Raw genomic sequence first — 19,319 nt, 5'->3', positions numbered from 1 at the left:
ATTCACATCAGAAAGAAACTGTTACAACTCTCATGCTACATAAAGACAGTAACAAGAGACACTTTCGACTACAGACAACATTTGGGACTCCAGTAGCCCTGGAAGCTCAAAAAGAATCCTGAACTGTGACTAACAGTTGGAAGCTAGATTCCCTTAATAATGGGAGCAGCCATGAAATCTGCCAAGTTCTGGAGTTGTTTCCCTCAGTAGTCAGTGCCATCTCTCTCCTTTTTAGATTAACCCTCACCCAGCATGCTCTTATCCACATCCTACCTTGTTCAGGCACTGAGAAAACTGAGACACTGCACCACCTGGGTCAAATCAAGAAGAGGTGTAGAGTAGAGAGGTGTGTCACCAGCATATGGCAGGCACTGCATCTCAGGCTGCCTATCTACCCTGTAGCTTCATACACTGATTAGTTCATATGCACCAGTGAGGCATGTGAATTTTAAGTGAGGGGAAGTAATAGACTAGAGCACCATACATCAGAACCCTGTCCTCAGAGTAACAGTTAACATAGCCCCTTGGGATCTATCTGAGAGGAAAGAACAGAACCACACCTGAGCAAGTCTATCACGTCTTGCTTCACAATCAAGTCAAGATAAAAGGTTGCCAGTATAGCTAAAAGCAGCACTATGAGCATCCTCTCTAGGAGGACATCATCAACCAGAAAGTTCACTATTACAGACAAGCCTGAACCCAGATTGACAGGTATCAAGACAATCTGAGGATTCCCTATAGCACCAGGAGTTGCCTCCCAACCACTTTTTCAATTACTTTACCCAACAGAGGCAGAGCAGAGACAGACCAAGCATGATATTGCAGTCAAGTCATAAGCCTTATTAGTTGGATTGTGTTGGTCTTTGCAAGCAAACTTTGGAATTACAATGGCATCTCATAAATTGGCACTAATGAGCAGAAAACCCATTAAAATATTTGAATTTGGCACAATAGTGAACAAGATAAATAAAAACAAAAAAGGGACACTGCATCACAAAATATATTTTGTTCATTTATTTTGGTAGCTGAAATTTTAATTATTTGCTTCAGAACATGCTGCAGTACATTTTGCTCTCTACTCCACCTATCCTGTTAAATCTTTGCTGAGAAGCAGTGAGAGACAGCAATTTTAATACAGCAAGTTAAGAGGAGGGCAAATCTGTGAGGTTTTAGTGTATATGCAGACTCTCCTGGCACTTTAGTGAAAGCACAGTGCTAGAGATCAGAATTCAGATCTCTACAGAAGTGCGCTGAGTCTGAAGTAAGTGGAACCTTTTATTGGTACTGAGAGGTCATCCTTCCCCACAGCAGGTGATCAAAGCAGCCTTCATTGACTCTAGAGTGGGCTGAGGAAAGGGAAATGGAGGTCCCATTGTCACAAAAAGGAAAATTCCGGTATGCATTACATGACTGCAATTATTTGTGTGAGGACCCAATCTTGCAAGCTGCTGAGCACTACTGACTGAAGTGGGAGTTGATTGTACTTGGAACTTTATAGGATCAGAGCCTTATGGAAGAGTCCTATGTAATTTAATAGGGATAAAATCAATGGGGCTGTACGAAAGTTACTGACTATAGAATTTAGTGGAGGATGTTGATATCCATCTAATAGAGGTCTGATTGTCAGAAATGCTGAGCAGCTACAGCTGCTATTGACTTTAATTGAAGTAGTGAGTATTTGACATCTCTAACCCAGGTTTTAACCCCAACCATCCTATAACATTCTATAGCAAAGGTATAAATGTCTTTATTAAGTTCAACAGGATGGTTTAAAAACCCCCATGAAAAGTTGCCCTTTTCATTAAATGATACAGGACAGATTAACACAGATGGGGAGCAGTAAAGTGGGTAACAAGACCTGGCCAATAAGGATCAGTGTCTTAGTTGTGTCTGAGTCCAAGGTTCACATAAACTGAAAGTTTACCAGGTGTGCTAAGCGTAGCTGCTGCTAATTTCTCTTTAATTAATGCAGAAAGGCCTTGTTCAGTCTTGTAAGAGGAGAAGCAGCAGGAAAGGGAGGAGGGAATCTGGAGAAAGCCAATTAAGAGCAATCTTTTATAATTTGGGGGGAGGAGGGGAATCAAAATTCTGCATTTAAAATCATTTCCCATAGTTAGTGAAAGGTCACTGAGGCACAACACAAAGCAACAATGTGTGAAATGTAAAAATGTTTCTATGGGGGTGAGAACCCTGCATGGTTACGGTTCCTTTCTTCTGTTCTTTCTTGAGCTGAGTTAGGAAATCTCAGGGGCTGACTTTGCTGTTTTCAGTAGCCCTTGTTCTAGCTGAACACTCCATCCTTATTTCTCTGTCTCAGTTCCATGTGAAATAAATTAAATGTGTCTTTCCTACTGTCCTTTTGAGCTCCATATTTTAGGTACAGCATGATATTTACCTCTTTCCTCAACAAGGCAATGTCAGATTTACAGCCCAGCTCTTACTGACTTCAGTGGGAATTGTATCAGGTATCCAAGGGCTACCTTATATTAAATCAAATACAATGAGCTTTTCAAATGCAAGATATGCTATTCTGAATAGCTCCTGTAACCAAGAAGGTTTAATATTCATATAGCACTTCACATCTTCGAGGTTACTTGCAAACATCAGCTAACTAATCCTCATTACCTTCCCCCTCCTCTGTTTTAGTTAAAGCAATATTAAACCATTTTAAATGTGGGGAAATGGAGGTAAAGCAAGGTTATGCGACTTCTCAAGGCCAAACAATCAGTGAGTGGCAGTACTGGGATCAGAAGTCAGGAATCCCTGTCCCCCAATCCCAGGCTGAACACTGTTGCCTCCCTAGGCACTTTACAGCTGTCCTGACTATAGAGAATTTCAGGTCTTCAGGACACTTGAGCAGTAATCTTTAAGTACTCGCTGCACTGCTTCTCGGCTGCCTCTGTAAAACCTTGGATTATACTGTGATTCTTTGAGACTCATCTAAAAATAGGCAACCTACATAGACACACTTCCATGAATACCATAGGGTAAATTTTCATCTAGACATGCAGGGATTTTATTACACAAGTCCGCAGGTGTTGTACAAGTAAATTCTACACCCAGAAAGCATATCCAAGACCTTAAAATAATTTTTTTGTTCAGGAATTAATCACAAAAGAAGGATTAAAAGGTCTTTTCCCTGTTTATCTACTGAAGAGGCGTGTTAGTAAACTGCAAGCATCCCTCCGTGCCCCACCAGCATGTCTCAACCTCTTCCTGATGAGGCTACATCTCAGGTAGTTCAGTCTCCAAACCCAGTCAGTCTCAGGCCCCTGTATACAGGTGCTGCGCATAAAAGTGTTGATTAATGTTGAACAATACATATCTCATTTTGAACTATTTTTCCTGTCGTTTTTAATCAACTGACGGCTATACCCTCTGAGCTCTCTTTGTTCAAGAGCCACAAATAAACCTGTAATTTTTTTTTAAAAGTATTTACAACCAATGAGAAACTACTGTTCAGAAGACAAGAAAAATAGATGTTTCTTCACCATAGAGCCAGTGTGCGTACAGCTGTCACTTTCCTACCTTATGGTATGTCTGCATACAGTGTGGTGGTAGCAGGGGTAGACATACCCCTTCTAGCTTTAATCTAGCTAGCATGGTAACATGATGCAGCACCACAAGCTTTAGCCCTGGCTAGCAACCAGAGTATGAATCCCTTGGAGACTCCATGTACTCCCTACTGAGGTAATTCAGACCTGATCTGCTAGATCCAGTTGTATAGACAGCAATCTTCTGTGACTGCTTAATCCAGACCTGGAGTTAAGAGACAGTGTGGTGACACCAGCTAGCTGAGCCTGGGGGAGCTAGAACTCCAGGGAAAACAACAGTGTCCACTTGGCTCAATGAACAGTCACAGTTATATTCATTAGCATCCTGTCTCTCTTCACATGCAAGACCGCAACAGATCCCATCATTTGGATCAAACTATTTGGCAGCAGCACTTCCTGTTGATAACTGACATGAGCTGCTGCTTCTGGCAGGAAGGGTTTCTTGTCTCCCTGCTTCTCTGTTTTCCTATTCGTCTCTTTCCTTTTGTTCTGTCTGCTTCTCTTCCCCCTCCTCATCACCTTGTGCTTTCTTTTCTCACCCCCTTCTTCCCAGACTCCCTTCCCTTTTCTCCTTCTCTGCTCTCTGTTTCTCCCTATCCCCTCTCCTGCTGGCCTTTTTTTCTCTCTGTCCCTGTTCACCTTCCCCAGTACTCTGCCCCCACCCACCATGGGTTTCCTAATTACATTTTTTAGGAAGTAAAATATATATAAAAATGCATAATGCTCCTTTTCAGTGGAAGCCGGATGGTACTAACATCATCTTAAATAAAACTAATTGAGACTTCCTTTTGTCCCCAGTATAAATACCAAGTCTGACATCTGTCCTAGCTCATCATCACAGCTGAGAACATGCTGCAAGAGCCTGGGTTTTTAGAAGGGCTGTAGCAAGAAAAACAAGAAAGATTGTGCAGGAGATGGAATCTGGAGTCAGTAGTCAATGGGGAATCCATCTGGTGGGAGGCTGTTTATGACAGAGGCCCAGTAATTATGATACTTGGATGCAATGCTTCTCTCCTCTCCTTATGTTCTGGGACAGGGGAAGCAACCTGTGGCTGTTGGACATGTGTTTAGGAAGCCACGCATGGGAGGTTTGCAAGGTGTTCCACTGCTTACCCACACAGCTAAAAGCAACTGTTCTGGTCCAGAAATCCAGTGTTAAAAAAAGTCCATATAAAAGTCACCAGTATTGTAGTTCAGTAATTAACATGTGATTCTCTCTTCTAATCTAGTATTATAGGATAATGCATGAGAAAGTTGTGATTATGTGTCTGTAATCCCATCAAGGGGGATCCGATGATGTATTAAACTCCAATAGTTACTTTTGTTGCTTACTCTAGCATTCAGCCAGTGGAGAGATTTCAGCATCGGTCTCCAGCATGGCTTAACCTGCCTCAACAGTGTGTCTGTACTGACAGACACAACTTCAAACTATAACAACACAATTACTCTTTTTAAAACAGGCAGGAGTAAGATTTCTGGACCAGAGCTGTCACCGTGAGCTTGGTCCCAGTCTCCTTATAGTTGAGTTTTTGAGTAAAGATGTATATATGTTTATATTACAGTAGAAGCCTATTAATCAGAATATTGAGCTGCAGTGATAAATGAAAAATGTACCACTGATCAGGATGTTGCAGTTAAGCAGAATGGTTTAGTTTTATGTTCACGTGGCAATGTGAATCTTCCCCCGCCCAAGTGACCCTTTATCTAAAAGAAACCAAGTAATAAGACATGACCATTATTTCCAGAGGGGGGAGAGTGCCACAAAAGCAGAACATTTTAAGAAGTATTTCCTGGAGAGAGAGAGAGAAAGAGAGAGAGAATTATTACATTTGGGGAAAAACTTTTACTTCCTTAGCACATCTTCCACTTTCCCACAATGTCTGTGTGTCTGACATTATCTGAAAGCTTTTCAGGGCAGGGACTGCTCCTCGTAGGTGCTTGAACAGCATCCTGGGGCACCTACTTTGATGGGAAACTCTGGCTGCTACAGAAATACAGAGTAAGTAGTAACATTAATGTGTGGCTTCAGCCATACAGAAAGGAAAGGAGCAGTGAAGTCAGGACACCTGGTCTGCTGCTGACTCACATTGTAACATTGGGCATGTCAGATAGGGGGATACTGAGGCACATAAGATCGGTCAAATAAATATAAAACAGCAGCTGGGTGGGAGGGTTAATTGAACCCTCTACTCTGCGTGGGCAGCTGCAGATCCAGCCCACATCCCTCTCACCCCCATACATGCCGTCCAGACTTTAAAAAGATCCAGAAAGGATCTATTAGATACTCCCCAAAAGGAGTCCCAGGCTTAAAAACTATGTCACAAAGCAGAATGACATTCCATTGCTGAGGAGACTTCTTGTCCATTCCCTGAAGGAGACAAGATGGTAGCTAGGCCACCTAAAGAAGAGAATGAAGAGATCACCGCTGCTACCAAGCTGAAATGAAAGAGTTTTAAATAGAGATTAAGGCACTCACAACCAATTTTCACTCCAAGCTGCTGGCCATTAAAAAAGGCTGACCTAGGTGACAGGGACAGTGCAGCTGAAATTGGACTTGGGGGTGGGGAGATTGCTTGGTGATGCTATAATGAAACTTTAGGCCAGAACCAAGCAGCTGGAGACACAAGAGCAAGATATGATCTAGAACAGGGGTTCTCAACCTTTCCAGACTACTGTGCCCCTTTCAGGAGTCTGATTTGCTTTGCATACCAAGTTTCACCTCACTTAAAGACTACTTGCTTACAAACTTGGACATAAAAATACAAAGGCATCATAGCACACTATTACTGAAAAATTGCTTTCATTTTGTCTGTATGACATTTTAGTTTGTACGGACTTTGCTAGTGCCTTTTGTGTAACCTGTTGTAACACTAGGCAAATATCAAGATGAGTTGATGTACCCCCGGAAGGCCTCTACATACCCCAAGGGGTATGTATACCCCTGGTTGAGAACCACTAATCTAGAAAACTGATAATATAGGGAATTCTGCAAGAATGAACAGTAAGAGCAACTAAAAGCCCCTGAGAACATGAAGAAAGACAATCTTACTGCATGGTGCAGAATATTAGAGAGGTTTTGAATCTGAGCCCAGTAAGAGATAGGGCCCTCTTTCCCTTTGCCCTCTAGGAACTGTAGGGAATCATAGCATCAATGCCAAAAGTTCAAAAATCATGAGAGTTAGGTCCCAAACAATCAGAAGATTTTTTTTTTTAAATTAACAGTTGGGTTCTTTGTCTTTCCCTACTGGTTTCTGAGCCACTAGAGTCACATTTTTAAGATTTTCTCTACCATCAACAGGGCTAGAAATTTACTTTTACTTTTTTTTATTTGACAAAAGCTGAGATTGTCACATTCTCACTTGTCTCCAGGTGCCGGGGATCAATGGCTCCGTGTCTAGTTGGCAGCCGATATCAAGCAGAGTGCCCCAAGGATCAGTCCTGGGGCCGGTTTTGTTCAATATCTTCATTAATGATCTGTAGGATGGCGCGGACTGCACCCTCAGCAAGTTTGCAGATGACACTAAACTGGGAGGAGTGGTAGATACACTGGAGGGTAGGGATAGGATACAGAGCAACCTAGAGAAATTAGAGTATTGGGCCAAAAGAAATCTGATGAGATTCAACAAGGACAAGAGTCCTGCACTTAGTGCATAGGATTCTTCCTTCCTACTACAGACTAGGGACCGAATGCCTAGGCAACAGTTCTGCAGAATAGGACCTAGGGGTTACAGTGGACGAGAAACTGGGTATGAGTCAACAGTGTGCCCTTGTTACCAAGAAGGCTAACAGTATTTTGGGCTGTATAAGTAGGAGTATTACCAGCAGATCAAGGTATGTGATCATTCCGCTCTATTCGGCATTGGTGAGGCCTCATCTGGAGTCCTGTGTCCAGTTTTGGGCCCCACACTACAAGAAGGATGTGGAAAAATTGGAAAGAGTCCAGCAAAGGGCAACAAAAATGATTAGGGAGCTGAAGCACACGACTTATGAGGACTGGCTGAGGGAACTAGGATTATGTAGTCTGCAGAAGAGAAGAATGAGGGGGAATTTGATAGCTGCTTTCAACTACTCTAAGGGGGATTCCAAAGAGGATGGATCTAGACTGTTCTCAGTGGTAGCAGATGACAGAACAAGGAGTAATGGTCTCAAGTTGCAGTGGGGGAGGTTTAGGTTGGATATTAGGAAAAACTTTTTCACTGGTAGAGTGATGAAACACTGGAATGGGTTACCTAGGGAGGTGGTGGAATCTCTTTCCTTAGAGGTTTTTAAGGTCAGGTTTGACAAAGCCCTGGCTGGGATGATTTTGTTGGGGTTTGGTCCTGCTTTGAACAGGGGGTTGGACTAGATGACCTCCTGAGGTCCCTTCCAACCCTGATATTCTATGAAGTAAACCTCAAATAATGCAAGATTCATGATAAAAGTCACAGCAGTTGGCTACACAGGCATTACCATTATGTCATTACCATTATGACATAACAAAAAGATCTGCTGATGAAGAGGCTGCATACAGTAATTGTGAGAAATAGCAGAAGAACACAGGGCAGGGGGGAGGATGTAAGAAGCAGTAGGAGCTTCCTTCCCATTGAAGCTTTATCTTCTACCTTTGGGGCAAATCTTGCAACTGGATCCAGGTGTGCCACCCTCTAACTCTAGCTGCAAGATCCCACAATTTCATGAGCTGGGGAAGGGAGGCACATAGAAAAACAACAAATTATGAGCAATAGCAATACTTCCTTTCTTCTTGTTTTCATTAGCAATATGAGTGGTTGAAGCTTTTAACAAAGCTGGTTGCATTTATTTGACCCAGCCGAATACATTCCTTACTGGAACGCCTAATATCACCCTCAGTAAAGCCATATCCTACTCAGAATGCTTTGTTCAAATGAGATCCTATTACTCCAGTCCTGTACCTGTGCCAGTCAAGGGCAAGATGACAAACTGGGGTTCTTCCAGCATGTCTGAAATGACAAGGTAATGTTTAATCAGCTAATCCAAGAAAGCTTGTCTGTAAGACTTCTGTTTTTTGTATAGGCAAGGAAGTACCCATTCAGGCTCCTATGTTCCCCTCTGCTTTGCAGAGAAAGGCAAAGCTATGGGAAACTGTTAGGAAGGGCATTGAGAGAGGCTGGACAGAAAAGCAACTAGGCACTAGCATCCCACCCCCACCAAGTAATTGCCTCTGCCAAATGCAACATGGGAGCTCAGCTCTGCATGTTCAAGGCGATGTGTAGAGCGGGGACAATTGATGAGTTAGGGAACCCCCATTCAGTGCAGTAAATTCTCTGTTAGAGGACTCTAATTTAGTATCCATTTTGTATTGCAACTCCCTCTGTACTGTTTAGCACAAAATCCAGGAGGGGGTGGGATCAGGAAGATGATGGAAAGCCAGCCAGTAGCAGCATGCCAGTGCAGAGTGCTGTGCTGGGAGAGAGGAATGCTGCAGTAGAGGGTGGGTCAAAGGTCTTCTACTGGTATAAGTTTTCCCACAGATCATGACCCAATCAGAGCCTTGCTGAAAATACACCTGCTTTTTCTACAGTGCCGCCAGCCCCTCTACTTTAAGGGGAAAACACAAAGCCACAGGTGGAATAAACCTGTTGAGACCTGGGGGTAATTTTCCACCCTCTCTTCCACGAGAGAGGAAGTGAGTACACACAGGCCAGAGAACACAAATTCTGGAGGTACATGGTAGAAAGCAAAAAATGGGAACTGAAGCTCTTTGGCAGAGCATGTTGTGTGACATCAGCTGCACTAGGCATTTGCAAAGAGTTCTTCAGTTGGATATTCTAGGCAATGGTCCCATTCTGCCCATTTTAGTGACCCATAGCATACATTGTAAACAAGACCAGTGGTATTTGAACTGTTCTAAAGGAAGGGGAAAAAATCTCCCCCCCTCCTTTTTAAAAAAACAATACTGATCTGGAAAAGTATTTAATTATTATCACTTCATAAATCCATGTCTTTAACACCCATCCTTGCAGCACAGCAGATGCTCTAAAGCTTGTTTTGGCTGTAGGCACCGGACATTTTAAAATTAAAGGGACAGCACAAGACTTCTGTTCATTTATATTTATAAAAAACATGTCCTTTCTGTTTGCCAGTGCTTTAGATATATTAAAACTGAAAGTTCTGAAACCATTCTAATTTAAATTTTCACTATTAATAGCATCGGTTTACATTTGAACTTCATTCAGTTTGAACGATGCAACTGGATCCGTTCCCCTCTCGGAGTTTCACTGTCAAAGCATAAGGTGGCACTGCATGGTTTGCAAACTCTGCTGGAGGCTTTATTTAAATAAAAAAAGGTAGTGGTGGAGCGGGGGACACTCTGGTTTCACTGACACATTATGGATTAAGATATTTCAATACATTTTATAATATTTTAGAAAACCATTCTCTCTCCTTAAAATAAAATATCCTAAAAGTGGGGACTAAGACAGCTGAGAGAATCCTTAAGAGATTTAAAAACTCAGTTTTCTTGAAGTAAAGCAGTACAAAGTGCTTTTTGCTTTTTCAGATGAGAAGATGGGCTTGATTGTGGCTAAGTCAAGGACCAGAAGTCAATCAATTTGAGTTCCATTCCAAGCTCTGCCACATACTTCACTGCGATCATAGACAAGTCATTTGTGGACTGATTTTCAGAGGGGAAATCAGTGGGACCTGCAGGGAGTCAGGGTACCTCATACCTGTGACCACAGACACAGCTGACAATGAGGATTAAACCTGTGGCTTAAGGAGGACAAACCCCTACCCCTTGAGCTAAAGCAGAAATGCTTTAGTTGGGAAAAAGTAGCAAGCTGCTAAACTGTTGGGTCCTGCCACTAAAGAAAGATATTTCCATATATTCTAAGCCAAAATATTTCATTGCCACCTCTGAAAAACAAAGTAATAATCTGCCTTTTGGTCTATTTCATAATCTGCCTTCTGGAGCTGTTGTGAACCCCATAGATTCTCAGATAGAAGGTGAATGTAGTGTAAGGTCTAAGGTTTGTTTTCTTCAGTTAGGGATTTTTACAGTTCTGTACTGGAAATAACAGTAACTTGTAGAAGTACTTGGGTCTCCACCTATTCTACTTCAGGGATAAGCAGCAGCATACAGAACATGGGCCTGCAGAGCCAAGAAATGTAAATAAATGGTTTGCCAGAGAATTAAGAAGTCTCTTTTTTTCTTATTGTTCCCAGTATTTTTTTAAATGCCTGTAAGTACATAGAATGAGCCCCTTGGGTTTCTCACTAGAAAATGGGTGTGTTATGATAAAACAAACAGTATAAAAGGACATTTTCACAAACAACTCTTTATAGAAAGATATTAAATAACCCATTCTCACCATCCTTAAAGATCTGTTCTGACCGAACTTCATGGAACAGTACAGCTAAAAGGTTGAGGTATTTTGTTTCTTTGCATATTGATTGAATAAGACATTACATCACAGTTGCTTAAATGTCCAATGGGAATAGCAATGATTTCATCCACAGACAACCATCGGGTTGTAGATAGAATAGCTATTTAAACTTCAATGGCAAAACTAATTTGTAAACTATGAAAATACTGTAGGTTTGCTGCACAGTATGTGTATTTCTGTTTGATAAGTATGATTCACTTTTATGTATACACACTGTAGGAAACATTGTCCTAAGCCTCCTGTGGTGAGGAGAGAGATACTGGCAATCATTGAGTAGAGGGTTTCTCATGGGGCATGTCAACATTAGGTGTGGCAGCAAAAGTCAATACAGTACTAAGCAGTTCTTGTCATTGCACTACCTACTAAAGTAAGGTGACCAGATGTCCTGATAAAATTGGGACTGTCCCAATTTTGAGAAGTTTGTCCCGTGTGCCGACCAGAGTACAGTCAGGACACCATTTGTCCCGATATTTTGTTTCTGGGTCTTTGGCGGCGAGTCCTTCAGTCCTGGACTGTCTTCAGCGGTATTTTGGCAGCAGGTACTTCTGTCTTTGGCGGCAAGGTTTATTACCCGCCGCTGAAATACTGCCGAAGACCGTCTGCGACTGAAGGGCTGTCCTCCGAATTGCCGCCGAACTCCTGGGTGGGTGAATGTAAACAAACAAAAAATATGCCCCCCCCCAGCATTCCCGATATTTTCACCTTAACATTTGGTCACCCTATACTAGTGTACAGGAACGGTGCTTTTTGAACAGCACCTAAAGCTGATCAAAGGCAGAAATGACCTTCAGTAAATGGCAACATGCATCAAGACACAGACTTTACCTCAGCTTGCTCTTCAGAAAGAAGAAAAACAGTCCTTTAGGAGACAAGCTACTGTTTTTTCCCTCATCTTTCCATCCCTCCTCCAAGGGCCAGATTTTGTAGTCTGTGTCACAAGTCTGGGCAACCGCACTGGTATTCCCCCTCGGCAGGCAGTAAGGACACCCACTCTAGGTTCCTGGCTCCTCAGTCATCACCTCTCTTGGATTCAGACCTGAGACTCATTCCCCCCGAGCAAGGTTTTTCCAGTCTGCACAGTTCCTTGCCTACACTGTGCGTTCCCCCGCAAGCCAAACCACCTAAACGGACGTGCGTCTCTGCACCATGCTTTCTCCTCAGAGGCTATAAACAGCACAGTTGCCCACACTTATAAATTACCACACAAGTACATTTATTCTTAAGATGAAAGTTTTACAGAGCAGACATAGTAAGAATAGAAGACCCTACATGCATGCTAATAAGCTTACCAGAGACCACCCCACCAAATCTAACAAGGGTTCTGGTCAGTGACAGTCCTTCTATTCCTTCTACAATAATTGGACTCCTCCTTTGGACAGGTGGTTCTGACCATTTTCTGGAACAGAAAGAAGGCCTTAAATCAGTTTAAATTCAGGCTGTTTATCCAAAAGTCCTTTGTTTGATATAGTCTCTGGAGAATCCAGTTTGAACCAGTACGTGCAAGCCTCTCCAAGTGGCTGTACCTCCCTGGAGGTGTTACAACCTGAGTGGATTTGTCTAGTCACCCACATTGGTCTTAGTTTCTGGAGGAGCTGTGCTCACCTTCCCCCCCCGTGTGGACTTCCAGAGACCCACAAAATAATCACAGCAACACCCTTTGCATTGCTACATTTGTTTTGTAGTGTTGCATGGTGTTAACATCCCATATTTATGTGACACTTTAATGCAGCATCAGGATACTCCTATGAAATTATTTTAACACTCTTTGTCACTTCATTCAGTACAATATAGAGTCTCTTCTCCTGGGAGAGATATATATGAATGATATGGGAAAACATGTATTCTCTCCCTCCTCCCCCAGCCCAAATACACTTTGTTTGGATGAACAGGGAAAGATATTGGCTGCACCAATAATCTGTTTAGCACTTCTGCTGCCGTGCATGCGTCAGATAGAACAGCTCTACTCAAAACATAGGCTTTCTACAAAAAATGCACATGACTTCCTAAAGAGCTGTAGGTTGAGAAGCAATGTTAGAGATAACCTATCTATGATAGGTTTGAAGTGTCAAGTCCAGCAAAATGAGAAAGGCAGGGTTTGTTGCATTGTATATTTCCATCACCACCGTCTAACCTTTTAATTCCAGAACTGAACCCTATTCTGACATATGCAAATAGACTATTTTAATAGCATCTGTTCGTGGGATGAATCGGCAGTGGCCCAAATTCTGTGCCATTTCCACTGCAACACTGAGCGGAAGCACAGAGGAATATGAATGAATACTTTTGTTGAGTGATTTTTCTGTGTGTGTTCTGTTCCAGCTTATGCTGTCCAGTTGGGAAGGAGGCTATAACTTACAGTGTCAGAACCTTGTCAGCGCAGGAGAAGCTGATATCCGGGTGAGGCAGAAACAGCAACTCAGTAACTAAAAGATGTTTTGGTCTATTTCTCCATGGGCTTTGGTGCAATTCCCTTGCATCACTGGCCTATTTATATTTTAGCATTAGGATTTTAAAAAAATGATCTTATTTCTGTTTGTTACACAGTGGGATATGTACATGCTGATCCAGGTTGGATGTATCTTCATTCCCCAGTACAGGGTAGAGAACAATGTGAGAAGTATATTTTTGTTCTGGAAAGGCTTTTACAAAAGTTTTCGTCCACTATTTCTGGCTCATCTGGCATTGCATCTTCATTAATTATCAGAACAGATACTAATACAAAATGGAAATGTTTTCTATGGAAAAACTAACTCCTTTAATTAAATACCTATGGTGAAATTGTCCATGCAAATTTGGGTTCTTATGGGTCCAAACTAGCACCTGAACCAGCCTGAACTCTGGGAATGCTTGGATTCAGATTTTGCCTCTTCACCTCATCTCTAGCCTTGGCTCCTATTACACACCTTAAAATTCAAAGTTTTGTCCTTCTATAGTTCCAAATTCTCCATGAACTCTCTCACCTGATATAAGCCACAAAGTGTCCTGTGGCACCTTATAGACTAACAGACGTATTGGAGCATAAGCTTTCGTGGGTGAATTCCCACTTCATCAGATGCAGGCTCGTGGGTATTCACCCATGAAAGCTTATGTTCCAATACGTCTGTTAGTCTACAAGGTGCCACAGGTCCCTTTGTCGCTTTTTACAGATCCAGACTAACATAGCTACCCCTCTGATACATGTCACCTGATCTAGTTAATCATTCTTCCTTTTCATCCTGATACTTACTTCATTCTTCTATTTTGGCCCCCCTTCTCCTTTTCTAGGACTTTCTACATTTTGTTTTGCAAGAGTCACTCAGACACATTTTCCCATCTATATAATGTTTTTCTTGCTCCTCCCTCAGAGATACTACTTTAATTTTTCTTCTCTCCCTCTTGGCTTATAGGCTCTGTGAATCTCACTGCAGTACTCTGCATTAAGGGTCCTGTGAAATTACCATATTCTGGGCTGGTATTAATTGTCATATCTCCCTATGGAGGATCTGCTCCACTGTGTCTCTTTTGAGAACTTGTATATTACAACACATTTAAAATATTTAGTCATTTAATTTTTTTCAGATCATGTTTGAAAAGTATTCCAATAGCAACAGTCCCTAAGTCAGTTGCTGCTCAAGTATCCCACTAGTTCATTATGCTTCACATTCTCCCCACTCACGTATCTGCCTGTGAAGTCCCCTAGAAAAAGGCTATTGTAACTTTTTGATGCAGATGAAGAGCAATGAGAAAGCCTTGCTTTGGAAGTTTAGATCATGAAGCATTTTCATAAAATCTTCATTACGTGCAAAACAGATTAGAGGTCTAAGAGTATTTAGGGAATAAGAAACATTTGGCCAAATCCTGCCATCTTTCATCTGTGGGAAAATGACTTCAATGGGAATTTTGTTAGAGCAAGGATTGATTAAGGATAGCAGAATGTAGCCCTTGACGAACAGACCTTTTTTTCTTTCTTCTCTTGCTCATACAGGTGGCCAAGGTGTTGTGGTGGTATTATTTTTCCAAAGTAATTGAATTCATGGACACTATTTTCTTTGTACTGAGGAAGAAAAACAGTCAAATTACTTTCCTTCATGTATACCACCATGCCACTATGTTTAACATCTGGTGGTGTGTTCTGAACTGGATCCCTTGTGGACAAAGTAAGTGTTTCTATCATTTTCTCAGCAGTACGTTAAGGGGTAGATGTAGGGGATTTGTACACAGCTATGCATTGCAATCGTAGTAATATTAGCTACCTGCAGACTTATTCACAAATCCCTGCAAAATCAAGGTGAGTATATAGTCATATAGATTTATTTTCAGAGGTGCTGAGCACCTGCCGCTCCTATTGAAATAAAAAAGAATTGTGAGTGCTCAGGATCACTGACTACCAGGCCACCAAACTATTGCTACATGCTCAGATACTAGAGTTATGAATAAGGCTACAATTTAGTCATGTGTATTTTTAGTAAAAGTCATGGACAGGTCATGGGCAATAAACAAAAGTTCACAGTCTGTGACCTGTCCATGACTTTTACTATAAATATCCCTGACAAAATCTTGTGGGGGAGGGGCAACGCATTGCTGGGGAGGCACTGCTTGTGGGGGATACCCTGGGAGGTCACTGCTGAAGGGGTCCACTGATTGGGGGGGCACCCCAGGGCCAGCAGCACCAACTGGCAGGGGCTGCTGAGCAGCAGCTGCTCTGGCAACCCCTGAGACCACTGCTGAGGCAGGGGGCACGAGAGTGCTGCTCTGGTTGGGAGCTGGGGCCCAGGAATGCTGCTAGGGACTGCTGAGCAGCAGGTGCTCTGGCTGCCCCTGGGACCACTGCTCAGGCAGTGCCTCAGATCAGCTGCCCAGGTCTACCTAAGCAGCGGCTGCTGTGGCTAGCCCTGGGGCCATGCCAGCAGCTGCAAGTATGGCCGTTCCCAGTGTCGCCCGAGTAGCTGGCCCTGAGATCAGTCACACTGGCTGCTGCAGAAGTCATGGAGGTCGCATAAAATCACAGAATCTGTGACAGACCCGGTGTCCTAGTGATGAGCACAGTATAAAGTGCCTAGTCTGACAGATTGGTTTAAGGAGAATCAGGTCCTATTTCATGCAAGTGTATCTTCTTCAAATAATATAATTGAGAGAAGAATCTGTCCCACAAGATACTTAAGTCAAAATAATGAAGTCAATGGGAATTTCACCCCTGCTGTATACACAACATTCAAATGCTTATATATTTTTGACTTCTTGCACTAGCAAGATCTTTTCTTTATAAATGTGTAACTAAGCATCTGTGACCAGTATAACTGATTTGAAGACATTTAGAAGTATGCAGGCCAAACTGAAAAAAAACTGCGTACTCAAAACCACTATGTAGCAATAAAGAGAATATTCAAACTCCATCCAGGGTAGGCAAAGCCCAGTTTGTGTGCTTATGAGGAACTGCCATTGCTTACTATCTTAATGAAGGTTTATGCTCCCCCCTCAAGTGTTCCTATTTCTTGTGAATATTTTAAACAATAATTTAACTTTTCAACTTCACACACTACTGAAGAATCGTAATTACATTTGTTACCCAAACTTTGACAAGTCAAGAACTCTCATATTCTCAAGACCTCGTTTTGAATAGGCAAGGGTCTGATCCTGCTCCCCTTGAAGTCAGTAGCAAAAATTCCCATCTATTTGTATGGGAAGAGGATTCAGCCTTAACTTCATATGAGGCCTGGGCTGTTAGGAGAGAAAGGGACTATGTCTGCTCTCTCTTATACAAAAGTAAATCAGAATGAACTCTGCTGAAGTGCAATGGAGTCACACTGTTGTAAAACTGATGAGAAATCAGTATCAGAGTACACCCGTACTTGGCAGTGTAAATGTAACATGTTCACTGTCTCTTAAAAACATTTCTCTCTTTGAATCGCAGACCCTACATTCATGAATTTGGCTTGTTTTAGAGTCCTATTCTGAAGACTTGAAATTTGACTGCATAGTTGATAGGAAGTCACAGTGATGCAGAGTAATGTGCATTTTATCCAAGTGAAACCAGATGTCTTTGTGACAGAAAATTGGCCTTCTCTAGCTTACTGCACATCAAAAGTCAGGTATAATAATTATTGTTGTAGAATATATCTGCTATTATCAGATCATGTTCATCTTGACTGGAAATTGTCATTCTCACAGTCTCCTCTCATACCAAAGGGAAATAGTGATAGTTAGACACTGCTCTCACTGCATTCTGGCTTAGAGTGGAAAGCAGAGAATTATTTCTAGCATCAAATCAAGAACATTCCTGTTAGTGGGTAAATGGAGTGAATTTTTTTTTCTGTAGCTTTGTCATCTAAGTTGAAAAGAAAATTAAATGTTTTAACTTAGTTTTTAAGCTTTGGTTCCTACATCCCTCAGAAGGGAAATTATCTCAACCTATACAAAATTCAGCAGCTCTATTTTTAAAGTAATGTGTTATAAGTTCTTATTTTTAATAGTGTAGGACCCAAGTCTCCACTGCGTAGTGCAGTCACTTTGATTGTGTGAAGTAGGTGTAAAATACTCCCACAGACCCTGTGGAGAATTGATTTGGCAATGATTTACACACACTGTACAGGTATCAAGGACTGCTTATGGGCAAGGCAAATTGACATGCCAGCCTCTGTGCTCTCTTCTATGGCTAATGCACAGGACCTGATTCTCCACTCTGTTCACCTCTTATACAGCAGCATAATTGTAACAGAGAATTGTGATGCTTCCTGGGCTACCCCCAGTTGTGAGGCACCTCGCTTCCACCTGCCCTTCACATGAGGAAGCCTTGTCCGTGCCTGCTGGAGGTCAGCTCCCCAACTCCACTGGCCACATGAACACAAGCGCACTCCTCCAACTCCACTGGCCACATGAACACAAGCGCACTCCTCCAAGCCTCACAGGCCCTGCTGTCTTTTTATAGGTTCACACTGGGCACATTGCAACCCTTGAGCACCCACTCCACCCCAAGCATCTCCCTGGAGCGTCTAGCCCCTGTTCCACTGGACACTCACCGTATTCAGATTCACTGAATACCACTTCCATCTGAGATCATTTCTCCGCTTAACCCACAGGGCTTATGTCATAACATTTTTTCCCAGATCTGGACCTTAGCATCCAAAATATGGGTGTTAGCATGAAAACCTCCAAGCTTAGTTACCAGCTTGGACCTGGTACCGCTGCCACCAGCTAAGAATTATACAGTGCCTAGCTCACTGTGGTCTCCCCAAAACCTTCCCTGGGGGACCCCCAGACTCAGATTCCTTGAGTCTCACAACAAAGGGAAATAACCCCCTCCCCTTGTTTCCTTGTTACTTCCTCCCAGGCTCCCCTCCCTGGATGACCCTAGGAGATTCCCTGCTTCCAGTCCTGGAAACACAAGTACCGAGAGAGCTAATCTCTTTCCCCCCCGCATCCAGAGGGTATGCAAAGTCAGGCTTAGTAAATTTAACACAAAGAGATTTTCCCCCTGACTTCTTCCTCCCACCAATTCCCTGGTGAGCTGCAGACTCAATTCCCTGGAGTCCCCACTAAAGAAAAACTCCAACAGGTCTTAAAAAGAAAGCTTTATATAAAAAGAAAGAAAAAGACATTAAACATAGTCTCTGTATCAAGTTGACAATATACAGGGTCAATTGCTTAAAAAGAAAAATGAATAAACAGCCTTATCCAAAAAGAATACACTTCAAAACACTCCAGCAACTACACACATGTAAATACAAAAGAAAACAATATAAACCTATTGTCTTACTATCCTTATACTTACAACTTGGAAACAGAAGATTAGAAAGCCAGGAGATAGAAAAATCACTCTCAGAGCTGAGAGAGTCAGACCCAAGACAAAGAACAATGAGCTCACACCCAAAACTTGAAAAAGTCTGGTTTCCTGATTGGTCCTCTGGTCAGGTGTTTCAGGTTTCTCCTTTCCAGGTGAAAGAGACATTAACCCTTAGCTATCTGTTTATGACAGCTTAGCTGTAGCTTTTCTGCCAGGTGCAGTCTGCAACAAGGACAAGGAGGTTCCTCTTACCAATCCAAAACAAAACCAGCTCGAGCCCCCTCCCAGTAACTGGGAAAATTAACTACCGCCTGTAAGAGGCAGTACTTCCCCACTTGCAAACTCCAAGTCTGTGTGTAACAAGGGAAAACTTATTAAAAAGAAAGGAAACCCAGCATTAATTTGGGAAAACACAGCAACCAATTCAAAAGCATCTAACCATAAGCAAACACCCACCCCACAGTACTTTGAGCCATGTCCTTTACCTCAGTTTCCCAACTTACAGGAAACAAATGTCTCTTTAATACACCACTCCCCTTATCCTCTACTGCACTCCACTCACAATTGGTTGCCTTTGGTCAGCTACTGTTATCTCTGCCACCT

The 19,319-nt window shown here is 42.3% G+C and overlaps 1 protein-coding gene across 1 annotated transcript in view; it reads left to right on the top strand.

The window, feature by feature from the left end:
• The window catches only part of ELOVL2 (ELOVL fatty acid elongase 2), an 87,601-nt gene that overhangs the window by 53,067 nt on the left and 15,215 nt on the right, over window positions 1-19,319 (top strand). The window contains exons 4-5 of the mRNA XM_050941643.1: window positions 13,277-13,354; window positions 14,922-15,093. Of these exons, the coding sequence (XP_050797600.1) occupies window positions 13,277-13,354; window positions 14,922-15,093 (250 nt within the window). The remainder of the gene's footprint in view (window positions 1-13,276; window positions 13,355-14,921; window positions 15,094-19,319) is intronic.

This window comes from Gopherus flavomarginatus, chromosome 2 (genome assembly GCF_025201925.1).
Source record: "Gopherus flavomarginatus isolate rGopFla2 chromosome 2, rGopFla2.mat.asm, whole genome shotgun sequence".
Lineage (NCBI taxonomy): Eukaryota > Metazoa > Chordata > Testudines > Testudinidae > Gopherus > Gopherus flavomarginatus.
This window is presented reverse-complemented; position numbering and strand designations above follow the sequence as displayed.